Genomic DNA, 21250 nt, shown 5'->3' with positions numbered 1-21250 from the left:
AGCGGAAGCCGGTGGGCGGGTCCGGCGGGCCGAGGGGGCGTCGTCGCGATGGTTCCGCAGCGTCCGGATCCCGGCAAGCGGCGCTAAGGCCGGCGCGGTGGGTGAGGAGGAGGCGGGGCCGGGAGCGGCCGCCGAGGGTAAGGCGGCCACCGGGTCGGACGGCCGGGCGAGCGAGGGCGGGCGCGCCCCGCGCCGTGGGAGCAGCCCGGCGGGGCAGGGACCCGCGGTCGCCTCCGCGCCCCGGGCGCCGCGAGCGGTCGCGGAGAGCTGCGAGGTCGTGCGGGTGAACCAGCGACGGCGCTGCGGCTCGGGGACACGGAGGAGCGGGGCCCTCGTGCAGACTCCCGGGCCCCGAGCCCCGCCCGCCCGCGCCCCCGCCGGCCTCCTGCTCCCCTCCCGACCGCCGCCCGCGGGAGCCCGCCGGCCCCGCCCCGCCGTCCTGGCCCCCGGTCCCCGTCGTCGGGGGTGTGACCAGGGCCACAGACGCACTCGGGTCAGCCTCATCACCGAGGGAACGGGGCGCCTCGGCCCGGTTTTTGCGAAATGGGGGAGCGGCAGCCCGGTTTCCTCGCGCGCCGGCGGCATTTCTCGAGCTGGTGAACGTGAAGCCCTCGGCCCAGTGCCCGCCACCGAGTCGCTTAGCCCGCCTCCTCGCCCTTCAGACGGGGCCGGCGTACAGTGGCGGTCGGTCGCTAAGTGTTTATGCATCAGTGAGCGAATGGCCGTTGGATGGAGTATGAACAGAGTATTCACGCACGGGAGCGCGCGGGCGGTTGGAAGGGGACGGGGTTGGGCCTGGAGCAGAAAGCGTAGGAGTTTGCCGGGGCCGCCATAACAAGACACCGCAGACTGGCTGGCTCAAACACCGTTTGTTTTCTCACAGGTCTGGAAGTGGGAAGTCCAAGGTCGGGGTGTCAGTGGGTTTGGTTTCTTCTTGGGCTGCTCTCCTTGGCTGGTAGGTGCCCGCTTTCTTGCGGTGTCTTCCCGGGGTCTCTCCTCTGTGCCTGAGCATCCCTGGTGTCTGCCCAAATTTCCTCTTATAAGGACGTCAGTCAGATTGGATTACGGTTTTAACTTACTTGGATTGGATTTTAAAACCTCTTTATTAAAGACCTGCTCTCCAAACACAGTGACATTCTGAGGCGCTGGGGCTTAAGGATTTGACATATGCATTTTGGGGAACACAGTTCAGCCCATAACAAGGAATTTACCTAAATGGACAAGAAGGGAAATATTTTCCAACAGAAGTGACACAGTGGCCATGAGGTTTGAAGGCAGGGTGGTCAAGGCAGTTTTGCATGCAGGGCACATACGTGTGCCTCGTGATTGTTTGCATTCTGCATGGTTTTTTTTTTTTTGGTTTTTTTGTTTTTTGTTTTTTTCATTTGCTTCCCTTGAAAACTCAGGGTGAGCTCTCTTCATTCCTTCTCTGGCAAACCTGACTTTTAGGTTTTAGCATAGATTTCTCTTCCTCAAGGAAGTTTTTCCCTGACCTTCCTCCCTGAAATTAATTAGTACTTCCTCCGTTTAATATCCCCAGTACAGTGGTATACTCGTTTCTGCCACGGGACTGTCACGTCACGAAGGCATGAGTGAGCATATCTGAGTTGCTCACCATCGTACCCTCAGTGCCTGGCATGTAGCGGACACTCTTTAAAGTTAAGTGAATGATGCAAAAACTGAGACACAGCCTGCGGAAGGCAGGAAGCAGGTCTCATTCAGTTTATCACCATTCCATCCTGACAGCAATGTCTCGCATGTCCTTGGCCCACAATACTATTTAACCGAACTGGCTAGGGTAGCATCATAGAGTCAGTGTAGAGCTATTCCTGACCACTGCTGGTCAGGCTGTGGGCTTTAGAGTCAGATGCCCTGGGTTAAAGTTCCAGCTCTTTGTTTACCTGTTACTTATTAGCCTGTGACCATCCTCTCTGTACCTGGTCAGGTTACCTATCGCTGTGCAACAGACTACCCCAAACTTGCTGGCTTAAAACACTTTTATTTTAGCTCACATTTTTGTGGGTCAGGAATTCAGGCCGGGCTCTGCCGGGCGGTTCTTCCGTTCCACATGACGTCAGCTGGTAGTGGTTGGTATTGAGCTTGTGGTCTGTAGAGTTCACTATGCCTTTGCTCCCATACCTGGTACCTGGGAAGGGATGGCCGGAAGGCTGAGCCCCTCTCCCACTCCATGTATTCTCTCCACTTGGGCGTCTTACAGTCTTATTGCCAATTCAGCCTTCCAGAGCCGATGTTCCGGAAGGTAGCAGGTGGGAGCTGTCAGCTCCTAGGGCCTGGGCCCAGAAATGGGCACAGATTTGCACCCTTACTTTTACCTGTTCTGTCGATTAAGGCCGAGGCTGCTCAGAATCAACGGGAGGAGTCAAAGGGTGTCAAAGGAGGGGCGGGCGTCTGAACTCTGCTAGGTGCGTCTCTGTCCTCATCTGAGGACAGTCGTTGTACCTGTCTTACAGTTATCCTGGTAATTAAATGAGTTAACGCATAAAGGGCTTACAATAGTGCCTGGTGGCGTATAGGAAACATTTATTATTATTTGTTGTTAATGCTACTTTCGTTACGTGCATTATTCTTATAGTCGTTACATGTAGGACACATAAGAAATAAAGGTGCCAATTATTTTTCCAGAAGTGTTTATAAGGGAGGTATAGGATTAACATGAAGCAATTAGAGAATTGCACTAAATAATATAGATTATAATTTTTAGAGTCAAAGTAAATTGTGGAATGGTTCATAATTTTGCATACCATCGCAACTCTCCAGGTCATTCCCAAGAAATTTTCCCTTTATCCTTTCCATATAGCTGGAAGATATCTTGTGTAGATTCAGAATTTTGCTGCATTTTAACATTTAAGTCTATAGAGGAAGTGTTTGTGTTATGTTTATAACATCTTTTTCCCATGGGATATGGTGTAGCCTAAGAGTGTAGACCCCGGGGTTTAGGAACCAGATTTAAATCCTGGCTTTGGAATGTAACTATTTTATGATCATGGGCAAGTTATTTAAACTCCCCATTTCTTAATTCACTCACTTTTAATGTGGTGATAGGGTTCATGTCGCGTTGTTTGAGTTAATGAACAATATGCTTAGCGCAGTGCCCAGGCTGTCGTAACCAGTCGGTAAATGGGAACTAATAATAAAAAACCAAAAAGGCTTTTCCTTTCAGACAGCGGCGGGGGGGGGGGGGGGGGGGGGGGGGGGGGGGGGGGGGGGGCGGGGAGTCGCTTGGCAGTCATTTGGCAGTTCAGCATCTCCGAGGATTCAGCACTAGGGACAGTGCCCCACCATCTGACACAGTGCTGCAATGTTGCTCTTTGTAGATGACATCACCTCAGGTCCTGGTTTTCTCTGAATCCACCCTGATCTCAGACCAGGAGATCGTGCTAGTTCCCCACACCCTGTGTACCAGAAGCTAAGCCTTCCGTTAAGACGTAGGGGGATTGGAATAAGGTACAGAGCCGAGGCTGAGATGGCGGGGTTAAGTGTTGGAGATTCTAAGCTGAGGGATCATACGGTCGGGGGGGGGGGGGGGCTTAGTAAAATGTTGGACGTTGGGAGCTGGTGGTTGAAGCTAAAGTGTCCAGTTTAGGACTTGTCTGCTTAGAGCAGGTGAAGGCCAAGAATAGACGCAATTGTGAAGGGAAAGAGACGAGGACTCAGGTGCTGAATCTCAAGGGGCATTAACATCTGGCGGTTCACAGAGGAAGAAGTACAGCAGGTCGTTTGCCCAAAGTCACAGAGCCAGTGAGAGTGGGCTGGGACTCCAGCGCTGGCCAAGAACACTGCTTGTTTGGGGAGCCGCCGGTATTTTGGCTACACACCTGGGACTAAGAGGTTAGGCACTCCTTACTACTGCCGTCACTACCACCAGTCCTAGGGAAGTGGGGGCTAGCGTTAGAAAGCTTAGACCTTGGTTTCGTGGTTTAGCGACTTCTTTCCAGTGGTGCTTACGCCCTGAGAGTGAGAGCAGATAAAGCAGGTAGTGGCATCCCAGGTTTTTAGTGTCCCAGACTGCCACATTGCCTCCATAGTCTCGTCCCAGCCTGACTGCATGTCTCCCTGGCCAGGCACACCTCGGAGCTGCGGCAGGCTCGGTCCCAGGCCACTGCAGTGAAGCGAGTGTCTCGGTAAAGCACGTGGCCATCTCTTTGCTGGTGGGGGTCTTGCCTCCAGTTCGTAAAAACAGAACATCTGTGAAACACAGTAAAGTGGGGTGTGCCTGTGTTCCTCCATAAACCATCTCCTACTAGACCGAGCCCAGGACCCACGTCTCATCTGTGCATTCAGGTGTCTAGCTCAAGTCGTGCGTCCCGTACTTGTGTGTGTGTGGGGTTCCTTCCCTGGAATTGAGAGTCACGAGGGTGCGGACCTGACGTGTTTCGATCATTGTTTTAGCCCTAGACCTGGCCAGTCCATAAATGGATGTCGAACAATGAAACTTTCCGTACCCACTTGATGCCTTCCTGTCTCGTCCCCGGTCCTGTCAGCGTTCTTGAAAGTGCCCACGAGGCCCTAGGTGACGCTCTGCTCGCCCTCCCCGCCCCCGCCCCCGTCATGAGCTGCCTCTCACCTGGCCTCACCACACTGCCGCCCGCCGGTGTTTCCACCCAGGCACCCACGGCGCCTGCCCCCACCCCCTTCGGTCTCTGCGACAGTAGCTCCTCGGCCGAGGGGCCAGGCGAGCGGGCGTGTCGCTTCGCGATGCCGCTTCTATTGTGGTCCGGTGGCGTTAGTTCATTTTGGCTTGTTTCTTACCTCCCCAGACAGGCTCCGAGTCTTCCTCCACTTCTCTTCAGTGCCCCGTATACAAGCATCAATAAATATGGACTTGCTCTTCTCCAGTTAGCTCTTCGCTGTAAGTGTCGATACGTGTGTGCGTTTCAGTGAAGTATTCCTAAGTAGAAACAAAAAAGCGCGTGTGGTATCATCATGATCATGTTCTAGATTTGCACTGTCAAATGTGACAAGTCTAAACGATGTCATTAAGGTAGGTGTCCGGTTCCTTGCTCGCACTAGCCACGCTCCACGTGCTCAGCGGCCCCTGCGTCGAACCAGGTCCACGCGGAACGTTTCCTCGCCGCAGAGGGTTCCGTGCCGAGAAACTGGGTTGGTTTGTTCATCCGTCTGTTAAACTGTCGTGCCGTCAACTGCACATCAGTCAGGAGGTGTCGGTGCCGTTCGGTTCCCAGGCGTGTCGCTGAGTCACCGTTCTGTCCACGTTCTTCGCCACAGGTCCCCTGAGTGGGCGAGCATGGACCCAGTGGCTGCGCACAGCTGCCACCTCCTGCAGCAGCTGCACGAGCAGCGCATCCAGGGCCTGCTGTGCGACTGCATGTTGGTGGTGAAAGGCGTCTGCTTTAAAGCGCACAAGAATGTTCTAGCCGCGTTCAGTCAGTATTTTAGGTACGTATTTTAGACTTTCTTCTTCTAATTGTACGGAGAGAAAGCTATTCCAGCACGGAAATGTTTTGACTAAATTTTATTTTCTCCACAAATTTCACTCTTGTTTTGTAGCGCATTGTGGGATTTTTGCTTTTGTCTTTACAGTGATCTGACTGGAAAAGAGTCTCTTAACCGAAATACATTTGGGGCAATGGAAAGCGTTTTGATACTTTGATTGTAATCATTCTAATTAATGTTTGTCTTCTATATATATTTCTTATTCTTTTAGGAAAAAAGATTGAGGAATAAAATTCCTGGTAAGAACTTCTCTGTAATGAGAAATCAGAGAGGGAAAACGTCCTATATGCTGGTTCATGTTTTCTTTAGACATTTTAGTTTTTGTTTCTCGTTTGGCTATTCTAGGGAAACAGGTGTGTCTTTATCCCCATAATCGTGTTTGCCTGCATGAAAGATTTACTTACAAATAGTACCATCGAGAGTAGTACTTTTATTTTAACATTAGAGGTAAGTGTTCTACGTGCATTTTCTGGCAAGCGGGATTTCTCTCTCTTGGGCACTGCAGCCTCCTCATTTTAGTACTGTTTCTCCTCCTGGGATGCTACTGTTTTCCCGCTGCAGTGAGCACTGCCCGGATCAGGGTCTGCTCGTTCCCGGTGGTCCTGGGTCGCCAGGCCCCATCCCAGCCACGGCGCAGGCCGCGAGCACGCGCCGTGCCGGCTCAGCTCGCGAAGGCCGGCGGCTCTGCTGTCCGTGAGCACAGTGGTCCACGCTCGGGCGCGGCCTGTTTCTTCTGGCTCCCAGGACAGTGGGCTTGGCTCTTGTGATACCTTGGCCGTTTTGAGTTTTCCCTACCCTGCTTCTAATTTGTACTTTCCTGGAGAAAGAACAGAACTGAAGGCTGTTTGGGGGAAGCAGGTGACTACATCTGATAAAATATCTTCGACAAACCTGCAAGACAGCTTACCTCCCTCAGCTTGGTAGTTTTATGGAGTACAGACTCCTCCACCTATGAATTTGACGTGTGTCCAAAATAAAGCGTGTGGGCTCTCTGGTGCCTTTTTTCCTTCCTTAACTCATAGGGCTTTTCTCACTGCTAATTTATGGGCCGTTGGGTTGCTGAAAAACAACCTCGGACAGCTAGAGAAATTACTGATTACAAAATGAGTGTATATCAGGTCCCTAGAGTAGTCCCATTCATAGAGACAGACAGTAGAATGGTGGCCGCCAGGGGACGGACCGGGGCTGGGTCAGGGCACAGGTGGGTGAGATCGCTGATTGGGATGATGAAAAGTTCTCAAAATGGACAGTGGTGACGGTCGCACAAGAAGGAGAATGTACTTAATGCCACCGAATTTACCATTCAAACCAGAGTTAAGTGTTTAAAATTATGTATATTTTACCACAATTAAAAAATTAAAATGAGTATATTATCAAGGATTGGTTTATGATAGCTATTTTTATTTTTCGACGTTTTTAAGGCAGTTCAATATGGAAATATCTTTGTGTTTTATGGCCTGAAATCTGTAATTCGTCACTAAATATGAATATTGAAACGTGTGTCCTTTAGTTTTCTAAATGTAAATGCAATTAATAATACGTATGAATAATTACATTTTAACAAAGCAATGAGTATGTTTTAAAATTTTACTTTGAGAATTACTGGAAAGTTTAGATATTCAGCACTAATTTAATTCATCTGAATTGTTTTACTGGGTGGCTTGCCAAATTTTTTAAAGGATTAAAGCGTATTTAACAGCTTGGCATTTATTAAAGGAGAGTGGTTTTGAACATTAGCCTAGAAAGCACTCGTAAGAAAAAGTAGTTGGCACGTGTGAATCGGTAACATCTTCTCTTTACCAGGAGCCTTTTTCAGAACTCGTCAGGCCAGAAGACTGATGTCTTCCACTTGGATATTAAAAACGTGAGTGGCATCGGGCAGATCCTGGACTTTATGTACACGTCCCGTCTGGATCTCAGCCAGGACAACGTGCAGGTGATGCTGGACATCGCACAGTGCCTGCAGGTTCAGAACGTGCTGAGTCTGTGCCATGCCTTCTTAAAGTCGGCCGCCGCGGACCAGCCTCCCGGCACGCCTTGTCACAGCACGTTCTCCCTGCAGGGCGCCCTGGCTGCTGACGCTGACTGTGTCGTAGCTGAAGACTGCTCTCCTCACCTACTGCAGGAGTGTCCCGCCGACGTTCAGCACGGTAAAGTCTTGGGGGAGTCACACGCTCAGGCGCCACCGTCAGTTAACGTCCACCACCCTACAGGCGAAATGTCAAAACAAGCCGCCGACCCCGTAGACGGCAGCTGCACGGACCTGCCTTGCAAACAGCCAAACTACTACTACAAACTCAGAAACCTGTACAGTAAGCAGCACTGTAAGCAAGCCACACGTCCGGGGCCCGAGAGGAGGCTGGAGCAGCCTTTCGCTCTCAGCCCGCCCGCGGACCCTGCCGCAGTGGGGAACCAGCCACGCGCCAGGAGTCGATCTGAGTGTGGCCTGGAGTCTGCCGAGCACTTGCCTCCCAACTTCCTGGCCCAGCCTTCGGGTGACTCCGCCCCGGACCCCGAGTCAGGCAGCCTGTGCCAACCACCCGCCAAACAGATGAGGCTCAAGAAGGCCATTCACCTGAAGAAGCTCAATTTCCTGAAGTCACAGAAGTCTGCAGAGCAGACTTCGGAAACCAAGTCGGACGATGGCGTAACAAAGAGGACAGAACTTGCCGGCAAAAGCCCTGCGGAGAAAGCTGGCAGCCCGAGTGCCGAAGAAAAGGAAAGTGAAGACTTGGTCAGTTCCGAGAATTTTAACTGTGTTAGTGAGACGGAGAGACCCGAAGACGCTGTGGCACTAGAAGACCGGTCCCCGACGCCTCAGTCACAGAAACAGTATGCGTGCGAATTGTGCGGGAAACCTTTCAAACACCCGAGCAACCTGGAGCTTCACAGACGGTCTCACACAGGTACACTGAGTCAGTACCCGCAGGCAGAAGGAGAGGAAGTAATGCAGACGGGCGGACGCTCCTGCCTGCTCCCGTTTTCGTAAGAAGTTTTGCCGTTGCTTCTGATGTATGTCGCTGATATTTACCGAAAAGAAAAAAAATCAAGGCGCATTAGATGCTTTTTATTTTCTATTTTTGGTGATGCTGCTTAAAGAATCATCTCAAAGTTCTAGAGATGCTTTTATGGAGCCAATTTAGAAAGATGTCACCCTTTTCATTTTTATTCTGATTATGGGCTCATATGATAAACTTTCCATCTCTAAAAAAATGTAGTAAATTATTTTGCTGCATTGAAAATTTCAAATTAATTTTAAAACATAAGCTATATTCAGTTGTCTTTTTAGAATTAGGTTAAGTTTCTTCTTTCAGCATACTGTAGGGTAATTTGAGTAATTCTAAAAGTTCTCTGGAAAGTAATTTGAATATCGGATTTTAAAAATTGATTTGGGAAGTAAGCTTTTTAATAAAGATTAGCTTTAACCATTTGATATTTTCAAATGAAAATGCTTCCATTTTGAACATTGAATTTTCAACGTTTTATTACCTTAATTCATACCTCCTCCCATTTAAAGAAAGTTTATTTTTTCTGGAAGCTTTTAAAGAGTATTACGCACTACATATGTTTTGTTGTACGATACTCATATATTACGTACTACGCGGTTACTTACACAGTTCTTACATGTGACCTTCTTCCCTGCACTTAAGGTGCCTCTGATCCACCTTACGAATGCATGGCAGTCGTCTCACACACACGAGACGCAGTGCGCTGCAGGATGCTTCCAGAATAGCCGTTTTCAAAGCGCTCGCGTAACTGCAGTTACGGCTGCGACGTCTGTCACCGCTTTGATTCCTGGTCTGCCCGGTGTTCACCACCCCCGTGCACTGTCGAGAGACTCAGTGTTTATGAAAGCCCTTGATAAATTATGTCTTTGAATAAAAGTGCCATCATTGTTATTACTACTAGTTCAGAATTACTCCATATGGAGGCAGTATCATTGACTCAGTTTTACCTTGAAAAAAAACTTAATTTAGGTCATTCTGCTTGCTTAAATCTCCTAGAGCCTAATGACCACTATCACTTTTATTTGAGAAAGTTATCTGTTTAGCTTTAAATCTCTTTCGGGTCCTCCGTTAAGGGAGTGAGGGGTCCTGAGAGCAAACAGATCGAGAGCCGCTGGAGCAAAGCTGTTAACTTCGGCCACTTGTGAGCCTCGTAGCTGGTGACCTCTGTTTTCAGACTCTGAAATCTCATAATGGGGGCTTTAACGTACACTCTCATCATCCTGATAGTTTCAGACATAAACATTGTCCCAAAATACAGAATTAATATGCTTGTAACTACTCAGAGCCAAAAGCTTCCCGCCCACCCCTTCCTTGAGGAAGCCATTAAACAGTTTCAGGAAAAGATCAAAATAAAAGTATCCTGGCAGGAGCCCAGAAAGCTTGCAAGCCACAGCAGTGCAGGACGAAGGGAAACGTGGCGTTGCTTCTTAAAGAGAATCTTAACGAAGCCACTTGCATGAGTCGATGGGAGAATGGAATTCGTGGTCTTCCGTGAGTCCGTGTATTGGAGTTGTCTGTATTAAAGGTGCTGCCTCGATGTATACTTTTAAAGTATCATTTTCTAGAGACCATAATCAGACTGCCTTGGTCTCTTTGTAGTAGAGTTCCATTCCCTGCAGCCTAGTCTGTACCCAAATGTCATTGTTCACTTACTAAAGGCAGAGGTGGCTAAGAAGCCAGCAGGGGACACATCTCCCAGCACGACCCCTGTTTTCCGTTGGCATGTTCAGCCAAGGCTGAGAGGCAGGGGAAAGGGGCCCCACGCTGTCAGGGGCTGGCCGTGTTCACAGCTCGTGGGTGCAAACGGGCCCTGGCAAAGTGCAGGAGCGGGCGGAAGGACAGGTGAGCAAATTTGTGGCACTTAGCATGAAAACTCACATTTGATTTTCAACCAAACAAAGACTGTTCAAAACCTAGGTAGAGTTTGAATGCAACTAAATAAGTGTGACTTCAACACAGGTTTATATTTGGAGAACAATTTGATTTTTCAGAAAAAAGTAACGAGATTTCACTTTTATCATCTCCGCCTGTCATGTAAGGGTGACGGCGATGACGAGGATGTAGAGTCCCGTTTCCGTGCCCTTACGATGAAGGGCGTAATGGCCGCTTTGAGTGGTGGGGCGCTGGAGATGGTGTAAACATTGTGAACAACATTACTGTGCCAATGATAAGAATGATTTTACAAGTTGTTTTGTTTTGTTTTAGGTGAGAAACCTTTTGAATGTAACATTTGTGGGAAACATTTCTCTCAGGTGGGAATACTCTTATTTACTGTTAATAATTGGAAACCTGAAACTCAAGTGTTGATTCTTATGACAAATAAGACATAGTTTCGGCGTCGTGAGAGAGGCCTCTGAGGATATGTGTAACTTAAACAACTTCAGACTAGATCAGGAGAAAACGATTTTCAAGAAAACAAATTTCTAGTTCATTGGGGAAAAAAAAATACCGTTTTTAAGAAGCACGTGCGCGCTCACAGTTAGCCCCGCGGGGCGGGACCCGCCCCGGCACCTTCTCTCCCCTGAATAGTGGGCCGTTTGAGCGCGCGCGCGGAGGCGGCTCGCGGTGCGGGGCTGCGTCCGAGGCCGGCATCTTTCACTCCAGGTGGGCTGTAGGTGTTAGGACGTCGGAAAACAGCCCGAACGACATTCGTGACCCGCGCTCACTGCCGCTTAGCGGCCCTTCGCCAGCAGGTCCCGGTGCTCTCAGCCAGCCAGTGTTCGTCCCCTGCTGTGGCCTGTCCACCGATCTGGGCGCTGGGCCTAGAGGAGCCGGGGCAGTTCTGTTTTAGAGGAAGTTTTGAACAGAGGCTTGTGGGAACCTACTTTTCCCTCTGAAACAGAAGGTGACCAGTCACCCGCCCTGGGCGGGGCCCCGGCACGCCAGGGCTAGACGGGGCAGAAGCGGGTCGCGGGGCAAGCGCACAGTCCTGCGAGGAACCGGTCGCCATCAGGCGTTTCACACGGCACGGCGGGGCCCGGAGCGGCGGCTCGTGCCATTGCCGTCTCTCACTGGGGCAGGGACTTTCGGGCTGGGCCGGGCTCGGATCGGGAGAAGGGACCTGGGGTCTGCCAGGAGCGGGAGCCGCGCCCTGCTGGGCACAGCAGCGCGGGCAGCGCCGTCTCGGGCACGTCCCCGCAGAGCTGCCGGCCTTCCCCGCACCCAGACCCGCAGGCCTGGCGGCGTTCACCCCTCCCGCTCCCTGCTGCAGAGACTTGCCAGGGTCTAACCCTTCCTTTGCACTGTTAGTGTGGGCGGGGGCCGTATCTGACTCAGCGTCCGGGGGACCGCCTGGCAGCTCCGAGCGGTCAGCGGGGTGACAGCTGAGCGAGCTGGGCATCCGTCTGGCCGGCAGCCCATTCATGCCAGCTTAGCCGGGGTCGGAGCCAGACCGTTTGGTTTGAATCCTGCCTCGGGCTTATACTCCGTGACCTTGGGCCAATGACCTGACCTTTCGGCCCTTCAGTCTCCTGATCTCTAAAACGAGGATGTTAAGATTGTTGATGGAGCGGAGTGTGTGAGACTAAGTACTTGTAAATGAGCCTCAGGAGATGTGGCCTCCTCACCTGTTGGGGCACCTCCTCTGTCCCCTCGTGTCTGCTCCTGCAGGCCTGTGTTCCCACCCACACCCCCCACACGCTCACCGTTTTAGTCTTTCGTGACCTAGGAAAGCTAGGCCTGGACGAATGACCATTAGTGGTTAACAGGTACAACTTCTGTAAATGTCTGTGGTTACAGTGGGTTAGGCTTCATGTTAATAATTCCTAAAATAGGGGTAATGTTACCTCAGGGGACTATTAGGTGGATTAAATGAAAAATGACCAGAAAGCCCTGTATACACGTGAACTGAGGTGACGAGTTACATTCCGTCCCCTGCTCGGAGCCCTTCTGTGGCTCTTCATCGCTAACCCAGGGAAGAAAAACCAGGCGCCCAAGTGTCTGGCCGCCTTCGGCCTCTTCCCGCACTGCCCCCAGGCCCACCCTTGGGGATTCTGGCCATGGGTTTGGGGGGGCCCAGGGAGTGCGTTTTTAGTATGGCGTTTTTGCTGTGCAGCTGAGGTCGGGGACCAGAGCTTCAGACCCCGCCCTGCATTCTCCCTGAGTCACCCATGGCCCCCTGTCCGATGGATGCTATGGAAACCCTCCTCGCTCAGTGTCTGGTTTTTGTCAGATTTTTGTGAATGTAGAGTTGTGTGTCATCGTTTTCAGATGTATATTGCTGTCTTATTTCATAGTGAAATCGTAAAATTTTGTGAACAAAGACTCCTAAAAAGCTCATCCGGTATGTGTTTGCTGCAAGCCCACAGTGTCCAAGGGGCTGTGCTGTGTGCTGGGGGGCAGAGGTGAACAAGGCTTCGAGGAGCCTAATGTCGAGAGGAAGAAACAGTCATATAAACAGTAGAGGACAACAAAATGGTGGAAGTATGTACAGGGGGCCGTGTGGGAGAGCGCACAGTCATTTCTACGTGAAAGGGGCGTTCGGGATGGACACATAACTGTGAGAGATTGCTCGGGGCGCCCTGAAGGCAGGTAGGCCTTGGATACACCTGGAAGTGGGTAGGCAGGGAGAGCAGCCGTCTCATTTACGTAACAGGTACTTAGTCACGCCCACCGCCCTACCCTTCACCTGCTGCCACGTCCCTCATAAGGAGCCGGAGTGTTTGCGGTCACCTGGGTCACGGCGCTCTCCGTAGTTGCCAGAGTGTTTGGTGGAAGCGAGTTGGTAAATATTTTCCCTTCTGGGAAATTCAAAGGTTTGAAAACAGATTTTCAATAAGAATTGGTCTTTTATGCTCAATTTAGTATTTAATATGATTAGTCTTTTAAACAAGTTAACCACACCTTAATAATCAATCGGAGGCAGGATGAGATGTCAGCTCTAAAGAACTACTATAATCCTGGATTGTGACCACAGAATATACGTGGATTCATGTAATTCCAAACATCATCTGCCCAGATCTCAGGAAATAAGAGCCACACCATACTTTAGAGCAGCAGTCCCCAGCCTTTGTGGCACCAGGGACCGGTGCTCCTGTGAGCATCTAATGCCCAATGATCTGAGGTGGAGCTGAGGCAGTGATGCTGGCGCTGGGGAGCGGATGCAGATACCGAGGCAGTGCGGCCCGCCACTTAACTCCTGCTGTGCGGGGGGGGGGGGGGCGGCTTTTTATGTTACTTATTAAGACTACTATGGTCCCTTTGTCTGGGGAAAAAATTATTTTCATTATACATTTCCACGATTAACTAGCTAAGGAAAAATTAAAAAATTGTTTACATATCGCTTATTAGAATATTGAGTGGAAGACTAGTTGATTATATTTGCTTGGGAAACTAATTGTTATTCTTTACTTAAAAAGGAAAAATGCCGCTTTGTTAAGAATCAATTCAGAGACTGAATTTCAAGCATAATACATAGCTTACAAAATAGTTCGAAACGAGCAGGTGGTGCTTATTGGAATTGTTAAGTAACTGATGAGCTTTTCTGAAATTTGGAAGCCACCGATTTAAAAGTCAGGGCTGCATTATCTTAACTCCAGTGAGCTGTTTCCCAATGGCGGAGACCCTTTGTCATGCCCTTGGCACAAGCTCCCTTATTCCCAGAAACTTGCATGCCCTCAGGCCTCCCCTCTCGTAGGGTGATAGTTCAGCCTCACCCAGACCAATATTAATGTCTGACCCGGCCCTATGGCTGGAGCCACCACTTTATCCGAACCTGCTTTTCACCTAGAAAATGGAGATAGTAATACCAGTTGCTGAGGGTACCTTGGTAATGCGTGTAAAGGCCTGGGGAGACCAGACGTGTATTGCTATTGCCATTTGTTACTTTATTATTGTTATTCATAGTAATTCTATTAAAAGCTGAGTATTTCTCAGTATTTTGCCAACTTCTTTCTCTTTGGTTATCTAAACTAAACCTGAGTTTTTTTCTAAGCCATCTTTGTCATACTCTAAAAGGTAGAATCTAATGCAGTGTTTCCCAGAGTCCAGTAGACACAAAGAATCACCATATTCTCTAGCGTAAAACCCAGACATTTTCACACCTGTACATTTCTACTTCACACCCATCTTCAAACCTGTAACCATGAACTATCTTTGCATTTTACTTTAGACATAATTCGAGACTTACAAAGCCAAGTTCGTTAGTTGGGTATTACTGTTCGTTCTCCCTTTTTGGCTTATTTTGTGCATATTGCCTATGTATCATTAGTCTTGGGGTATTTGCTCATTTCACTGTCTTTTTAACAGATACTCTGAAAAATTGAGTATGGGGAATGACAGTTTGAGACTATTAACTTAGAGCATCGGAAGCTTTAGTTTCCAAACCCTAATCTGAAGCATTGGGCAGGAGCTTTTTAATGCCTGAGGCATCTGCAGTCTGTTTCACTGTACTTTAGGCAATTTAATATCGACTTCCTATTGATTAGTACACGGAAGTCGGTTTTATGATCTCCATTTAAATAAGTTATTCTCTATGTCAGAGATTGGGATATAAAGACCCTGCAGTGGAGTGCCGGCTGTGACTCTCCTGATTTGCATTTGTGCACAAGCCTGTCGGGCAGACCGGCTGTCCTGCCAGAGAACATACCGTGTGGAATTGTCTTACCTTCTTTATGAACAAAAGTGTGTTTTTCAGGAAGAAACAAAGAATACGAAATAACCATGTGCAAGTGCGACTTTTTTTTTTCAAATGATGCTTCCATATAAAGGGTCGAAGTTAAAAAAATATGTGAAATAACACATCAGGGTCCGTTTAACATACAAGCTTAGCGGCCCCCACAGCAGCCTGCACAGCGCGTCGGCCACGGAAGAGAGCGGAGGCGCAGCGCCCGCCTGCGGCGGGACAGGCCAGGGGCTCGGGTGCGGCCTCTGCTCCGAGCAGACACCAGGCGCCGGGCGGGGACCCCTTGCCGGGTGGAATTGGGCCTGGGCCTCTGTGCACGCACCTGGCTCCCTCGGAGCTGTCTTCCCTTGGAAGTCGGACTGGGACCCTGGCTAAATCCCCAGCTTTCCGCTTGAATGTGTGTGACCTTGTTCAGAAAAGCTCGCCTTCCACCACTGATGTGCTGCTGCTGCTCCTTTCCTTGCAGGCGGGTAACTTGCAGACGCACTTACGTCGGCATTCGGGTGAAAAGCCGTACATCTGCGAGATCTGCGGGAAGAGGTCAGTGCGGGCCGGGGCGGCGTCCCCAGGGAGCGGCTCGTGGTCGGCTCCCTTGGAAAAGCAGGGGTATCTGCAGCTGTGGCCCCACACGGGCCGGGTGGAGGCTCGCTCCTCCGAGGACCGCAGGCCGGGTCGCAGCATGAGGACTTCGTGCCTCCTCTGCGCACCAGGCCTGCCCCCGTTGGCCCTCCCTGCCCGCCGGGGTCTTTTACCAGGAGCCCAGCTACCTGGTTACTTAACTGTCATTCATTCACGGTTTGTTAGACACCTACGACTGTGTGTTTAGAGCTGTGATGGAACATAAACATTAACAGTGTAAATCCTCTGCCTCTGAAAAGTTTATGTTCGAGCCTAGGAGGAGAGTCGGCCACGGAGACAGGGTCAGCGTTCTCTGATGCAGGGTGCCACACGTGCTCTGGGAACACCAGGGGGCAGAGGCAGTTTTGATTCGGTTCCAAGAAAACAGTTGTCTGCAGATGGTAGAAAAAAATAAAATAAAAGCGACCTAGCTTAACATGCCTCCCCTTCTGCTGTAGCTACCTGAACGCCGAAGGCCAGGCTCAGTGCCCAGGGGCCACGTGCTGCTCATCTCAGGGGGCTCCTGGCATAAGCCCCCTGCTGCCTCCAACGATGTCACTCTTGGTCCCCGAATGTCTCGTTTTGCATGGTGTTTTAAATGGGAACCTTTTGAACTTATTTAAAAGGAAGGCATGCCGTGGGGAGAGGAGTAAAAAAAAAAAGCGATGCGTGCATTTAAAATCTCATCTATATGCAACGTCTTCCCCCAAAATACAACATGTCATTGTCCTATCAAGAGTGGCGGAAAGCAAAGAGCCTGGCTCCCCCACCCAGGGCCGGGTGGGTTAGTGCCTGGGCCGAGGTAGTGGCTGTCTGGTGGGGGAGGGGGCGTTAACACAAGCAGGTGGAAAAGCGTAAAAAAATAAAATGCTGGCAACATTTTCTACTTTCCTGTTACAAAGAGGAGAGAAGTAAAGATTTTTTTAAATGCACATTTCAAATGAAATCAAGCCCTTCTGCTTCCGTTCCGAAAGGACGCTCGCTGGGGGCCTGACTTGCCGTCGGGGGGTCCTGCAGCGACGTAGAAAGGCTGCTGATTGCGTTTCCCAATCGCGTTGCAGGTTTGCGGCCTCTGGCGACGTCCAGCGCCACATCATTATCCACTCGGGGGAGAAGCCACACTTGTGTGACATCTGCGGCCGAGGTAAAGCTGTTTCCCTTTTGCTCCTGAACGGTACCGACGGGAATGCCCGTAGCGCTCCGGCCGAACACCTGTCTGGCCCCCGCAGGGTTCAGTAACTTCAGTAACCTGAAGGAGCACAAGAAGACGCACACGGCCGAGAAGGTGTTCACCTGCGACGAGTGCGGCAAGTCCTTCAACATGCAGAGGAAGCTGGTGAAGCACCGGGCGCGGCACACGGGCGAGCGGCCCTACAGCTGCTCCGCCTGCGGTGAGTGTCTCGCGCACACCCGCCGCGCCGCGTGCCCCAGGGCGGGCGCCCGTCTGCTTTAGCATCTCGGATAAATCGTCCCTTTTCTCATAGGTAAAATGGGAGTCATACATTTCTTTACCACCTCACGTGGGCTTCTCCCTCTCACTCCTACGTTTATGTATCAGACACTTACTGAGGGTCTTCGAGGTTCAGACCTGTCCTCAGGTGCTCCAGGCGCCCGGATGGCTGAGGCGGAGTCCGGATCGGTGGGCGCGGGCCGTTGAAGTGTGGGAGAGCCTGGTGTGCAGCCCCAGGTGCTGGAGCACAGGGCGCGGGGCTGCCGGCTGTCACCCTGCTGGAGCATTGGGAGCACGTGATGGGGTCGCGAGAGGGCTTCTTGAAATTGTGTGTTATGAAGCCAGGTGAGTCATCAAGGAAGGCGAGGGATGCTAACAGCCCCCAGCTTCAGAGCACTTTACTGTACGGACAAGGAAACTGAGTGAATCACCTGCTACCTGGAACACTGTCATTGCAGTGTTCCAGTCTCTAAAAAATGGGGGGTGTGTGTGTGTGTGTGCGCGCGCACGTGTGTGTGTACCTGATACGAGAACTTGACAGTGTCAGTAGAGCCGATGATGTTGGATGAGTGAGTAACCATTTTTTATGGTTTGCTGTTTAGGACAAATGGGGGAAACACTCAGAGTTCGGCTGTGGGAAGCCTGGAGTGGGGGCGCCGTTCAGAGAGGCTCATTCTGATTGGGATTGGTGTCTAACAGCGCAGGACTTCCGGGCGTAACTGGAAGACCGCTCTGTTTCCATCTCCCACTACAACTGTGTACAGATCGCCTGGATACCAACTTAGGGAACTCCATGCTGTTCCCATCACTCTTAGAAAATAAAATTACATCACTTTAAGTCACGAATGCAGTCTCAAATCGCTAATATAAAAATGTCAGTTCCAAATTATTACAACTGTCAGCTTGATTTAAGGTTAAATTTTCTCTTCCCACCACAGCTGGGACCGTCGCTAAGACCTCCGTGGAGGAGGGAGCGAAGTGGGACTCTCTTCCCCAGCCCACGCTGCCCCCCCCCCCACCCCACGGACCGTGGCTTCCGACCCCGGCAGGTCGGCTTGGGGAGGAGGGGGAAGAGAAAGGGAGCAAGGATGTTCGTTAAAAATTTTGAACCCACCACGTAAAAACGTTCTTGCAGTCTACCGCCATGCCACCCTGAACAGCCCCGATCCCATCTGATCTCGGAAGCTAAGCAGGGTCAGACCTGGTTTGTACTTGGATGGAAGACCACCTAGGAAGACCAGGTGCCGTAGGCAGGGGTGGGGGGACTTCTTGCTCCCTTCCTGGTGGCGGGAACGTGTCGAGCCTGGCCCCCGGCTCCTCTGCCCACCTGAGGGATAGCAAACCCCTCCCATGCCCCTCTCTGTGGGAATTCTGCTATGACTAAAATTTGTACCTATAAAGAACCCTAAAAACGGTTTTCCCCTTCTGCCCAGTAATTTCACTATAGAGAATTTATTGTAAAGAAAGAATGAAAAAGAGGTCAACTGAACATCAGGTATAGTAGCAAACAGGTAGAAGAGCCCAAATGAGCATCAGCAGGGGACTAGTTATGAAACTTCTAATCTGTAAAATGCCACGTATCTGAACAAAACGTGTTGTAAAGACAGTACGAGAAACCGCGGAACACGCTTTACCGTGGTATTAAGTGAAGGCAGCTGAGCTTGACATTGGGGGCGACATACGGAAGTGAAAACGCAGACAGGTTGCTCCAGTGTGTGTCGGTGTTTCGTATGTGGAAATGCAAGAGTAATATAATCGGAGGCGCTTTAAAACAGAGCCGGAGCTGCCCAGCCGGCTTAGCCCTCGGATCTTTGGAATGTTAAATGAAACAAGGCCAAGTAGCCTTGGGACAGGGCTTCAAGTAACATCGCGTCCTGTTCGCAGAGATAACAGGGAAGCAGATATCGTGGCGACTGGACTGAAAATTAAAAACATTAGCATTAGCGTCGCCGTGCAGCGTTATCTGCGCTGAGAGCAGCGGCTCCCCTCTGTGGGTGTGCGAGCGCCCCGTCCTCGGGCACGCCCCTCGCCGTGGATCCCGACTGGAGCACTGCTTGGGCCTCTGCCTGAAGGAGTGCCTCCCAAATAGCTGTTCTTTCTTATCTCAAATAAATGTCTGTTGCCTTTCACTTCGAAAGGCCCTTTATTTTTAGGTTACCAGAAAACAAAAAAGTGACCAAAATTTAACGCATGGGCACTGACATCTAGGTGTGTTCAAAGGCGTTCTTTAGGTAGTCCATGTTGCCGGACTAGCTAAGGTCGGTCTGAGGTCAGGCGGAGTGGCTTACGGGCAGGGCAGAGGTTCTAAAGATATGTGCCCATAGTCGTGCCATTCGCCCCCAGTCCTTCGAAGACGTTATGACTTTCATAAGGTCGTTTACTGATTTTTCTCTTCTGTTCTCCTTACCTGCTCTAATCGTGGAAACATGTACATCCACAGAGAAAGGGAATGGAACCAGGAGAAATGTGTGTAAAATTAACTTAAAAGCTGACGACGTAAGTGCCTGTAGAAAAGATGTGTAAAGTCATAGACTGGCCGAGTCATTTTTACGGAAGAGTAAACAGCTGCCAAGGGGCCCAGCTCGCACAGCTGGCTGGGAGGCGGGGCCAGACGCCCCGCCCCCGAGGCTGCGGGGCCGGGGCGGGGCTGGACTCGGCCCTGGAGAGCCAGCCACCGGCAGCGTCCAGAAGGGGCGGGCCCCCAGAATGCCTGCTCTGCAATGATCCCTGTTCCTTTTCCAGGAAAGTGTTTCGGGGGCTCCGGCGACCTCCGCAGGCACGTGCGCACGCACACCGGGGAGAAGCCGTACACCTGCGAGATCTGCAGCAAGTGCTTCACGCGCTCGGCCGTGCTGCGGCGGCACAGCAAGATGCACTGCCGGGCGGACGACGACGGCCGCGCCGCGCTGGCGGAGCTCGCCCAGGCCATGGGCACCTCCGACCTCGAGAGGTCGCAGAGCTCCGATTCGTTTTCACAGGACGTGGCCGTGACTTTGATGCCCGTGGCCGTTAAGCTCCCCGGCCACCCAGTGGAAGAGTCAGCGACAGAATTTGAGGACCACGCTGCCGGCTCCTACTGCAAGTTCCGGTCCGCGGCTCAGCCCCAGGGCGTCGGTGACCAGGACAAGCTCCGCCTGGACCCTGGCAAGCTCGCCAAGGCCCAGGGGCAGCACGGGCAGCAGCAGGCCTTCGCCTACGCGGCCCTGGACGCCTCCCCCAGCGACGGGCCGCTGCCAGCCGACGGCTTGTCCGGGACCCGCTCGTCTCTGGCCACGTTGGACAATCACTGCGGCGACCCCCTGGGCAGCCGCGGGTCGGCCGCAGCTTACAGGAACTCGGAAGGTCAGTTTTTCTCCAGCATGACCCTCTGGGGGCTAGCCATGAAGACGCTGCAGAATGAAAACGAGCTGGACCAGTGAAGCCCCACCCAGCGCCGGGTTTGTGCTGGGCGGCGGCATCCAGGGGACAGCCACCCCCGGGGCCCCTAAGCCCCAGCGGACACTTGGACGGCGCCCCTCCTGACCTGCTGATCACTGGAAGCCTCCTGAGCCCAGGGTTTGGGAGCGGGGCCTGCGGGCCCACCGTGGACACACACCGCCGAGCGGGGGGTCTCCTATCACAGACTCCGGAGGCTTGAGAAACCACCCTGCTGACTTCAGCTGGCATGAGAGCCTGCAGGCTTTGGGTCCACGACTGTACATTTCGGTTATGTTAAAGGGAAAAAATATATATGATAATACAAATATTTTTGCATTTTTATGTGATTGAAATGTATAGCATTTTGTATTTTTACACAAAGATTTTATTTGTATATGAAACTCATATGATAATTTAATTGAATGAATGAAAGTTGCCTTTCTGAATGTGTGTTTCCTCCAGCATCTTCATTAATCTACAGACCATAGCGGTATAAAAGTTAATAGCAACAAGGGCTCACCCCACAAGGATAGGTTCCGGGTTTGGGTTGGCCATCCTGGGACAGTGGCTTCCAAAACAATCAGGACAGAGCCCAAATCCCGGCTGCCACTGACTGGCCTGGGCCTGGGCGAGCTACTCAGCCTCAGCCTCGTCGCGGGA

General features: G+C 51.3%; 1 protein-coding gene and 1 pseudogene across 14 annotated transcripts; both read left to right on the top strand.

Moving 5' to 3' along the window:
- The first annotated feature begins 29 nt into the window (after positions 1 to 29).
- Positions 30 to 20932, top strand: ZBTB49 (zinc finger and BTB domain containing 49). 14 transcript variants are annotated; one of them, XM_036227508.1, is made up of 9 exons: positions 62 to 137; positions 4779 to 4870; positions 5248 to 5418; positions 7279 to 8381; positions 10689 to 10735; positions 15572 to 15645; positions 16785 to 16867; positions 16953 to 17114; positions 19916 to 20932. In XM_036227508.1, the coding sequence occupies exons 3-9, from the start codon at positions 5267 to 5269 to the stop codon at positions 20590 to 20592; spliced, it is 2298 nt and encodes a 765-aa protein (XP_036083401.1). In that variant the 5' UTR covers positions 62 to 137; positions 4779 to 4870; positions 5248 to 5266; the 3' UTR covers positions 20593 to 20932. The 14 variants fall into 14 exon arrangements, with proteins under 14 accessions (XP_036083402.1, XP_036083401.1, XP_036083400.1 ...); XM_036227496.1 differs by lacking the exons at positions 62 to 137; positions 4779 to 4870 and adding exons at positions 175 to 734; positions 884 to 955; XM_036227500.1 differs by lacking the exon at positions 62 to 137 and adding exons at positions 380 to 745; positions 884 to 955 and having other exon boundaries at positions 4411 to 5418.
- On the top strand, positions 18308 to 18426 carry LOC118608851 (annotated as a pseudogene).
- Positions 20933 to 21250: the final 318 nt, after the last annotated feature.

This window comes from Rousettus aegyptiacus, unplaced genomic scaffold, assembly GCF_014176215.1.
Source record: "Rousettus aegyptiacus isolate mRouAeg1 unplaced genomic scaffold, mRouAeg1.p scaffold_m13_p_10, whole genome shotgun sequence".
In the NCBI taxonomy this organism is placed as follows: Eukaryota; Metazoa; Chordata; class Mammalia; order Chiroptera; family Pteropodidae; genus Rousettus; species Rousettus aegyptiacus.
The sequence above is the reverse complement of the archived record's forward strand: the minus strand, read 5'-3'. Positions and strand labels throughout refer to the sequence as shown.

Bases quoted from the DNA above. Each gene is read 5' to 3' on its own strand.
- ZBTB49 (XM_036227496.1), top strand. The intron at 15,646-16,784 runs GTCAGTGCGGGC...ATCGCGTTGCAG, and splicing joins TGCGAGATCTGCGGGAAGAG to GTTTGCGGCCTCTGGCGACG. The intron at 17,115-19,915 runs GTGAGTGTCTCG...TTCCTTTTCCAG, and splicing joins CTACAGCTGCTCCGCCTGCG to GAAAGTGTTTCGGGGGCTCC.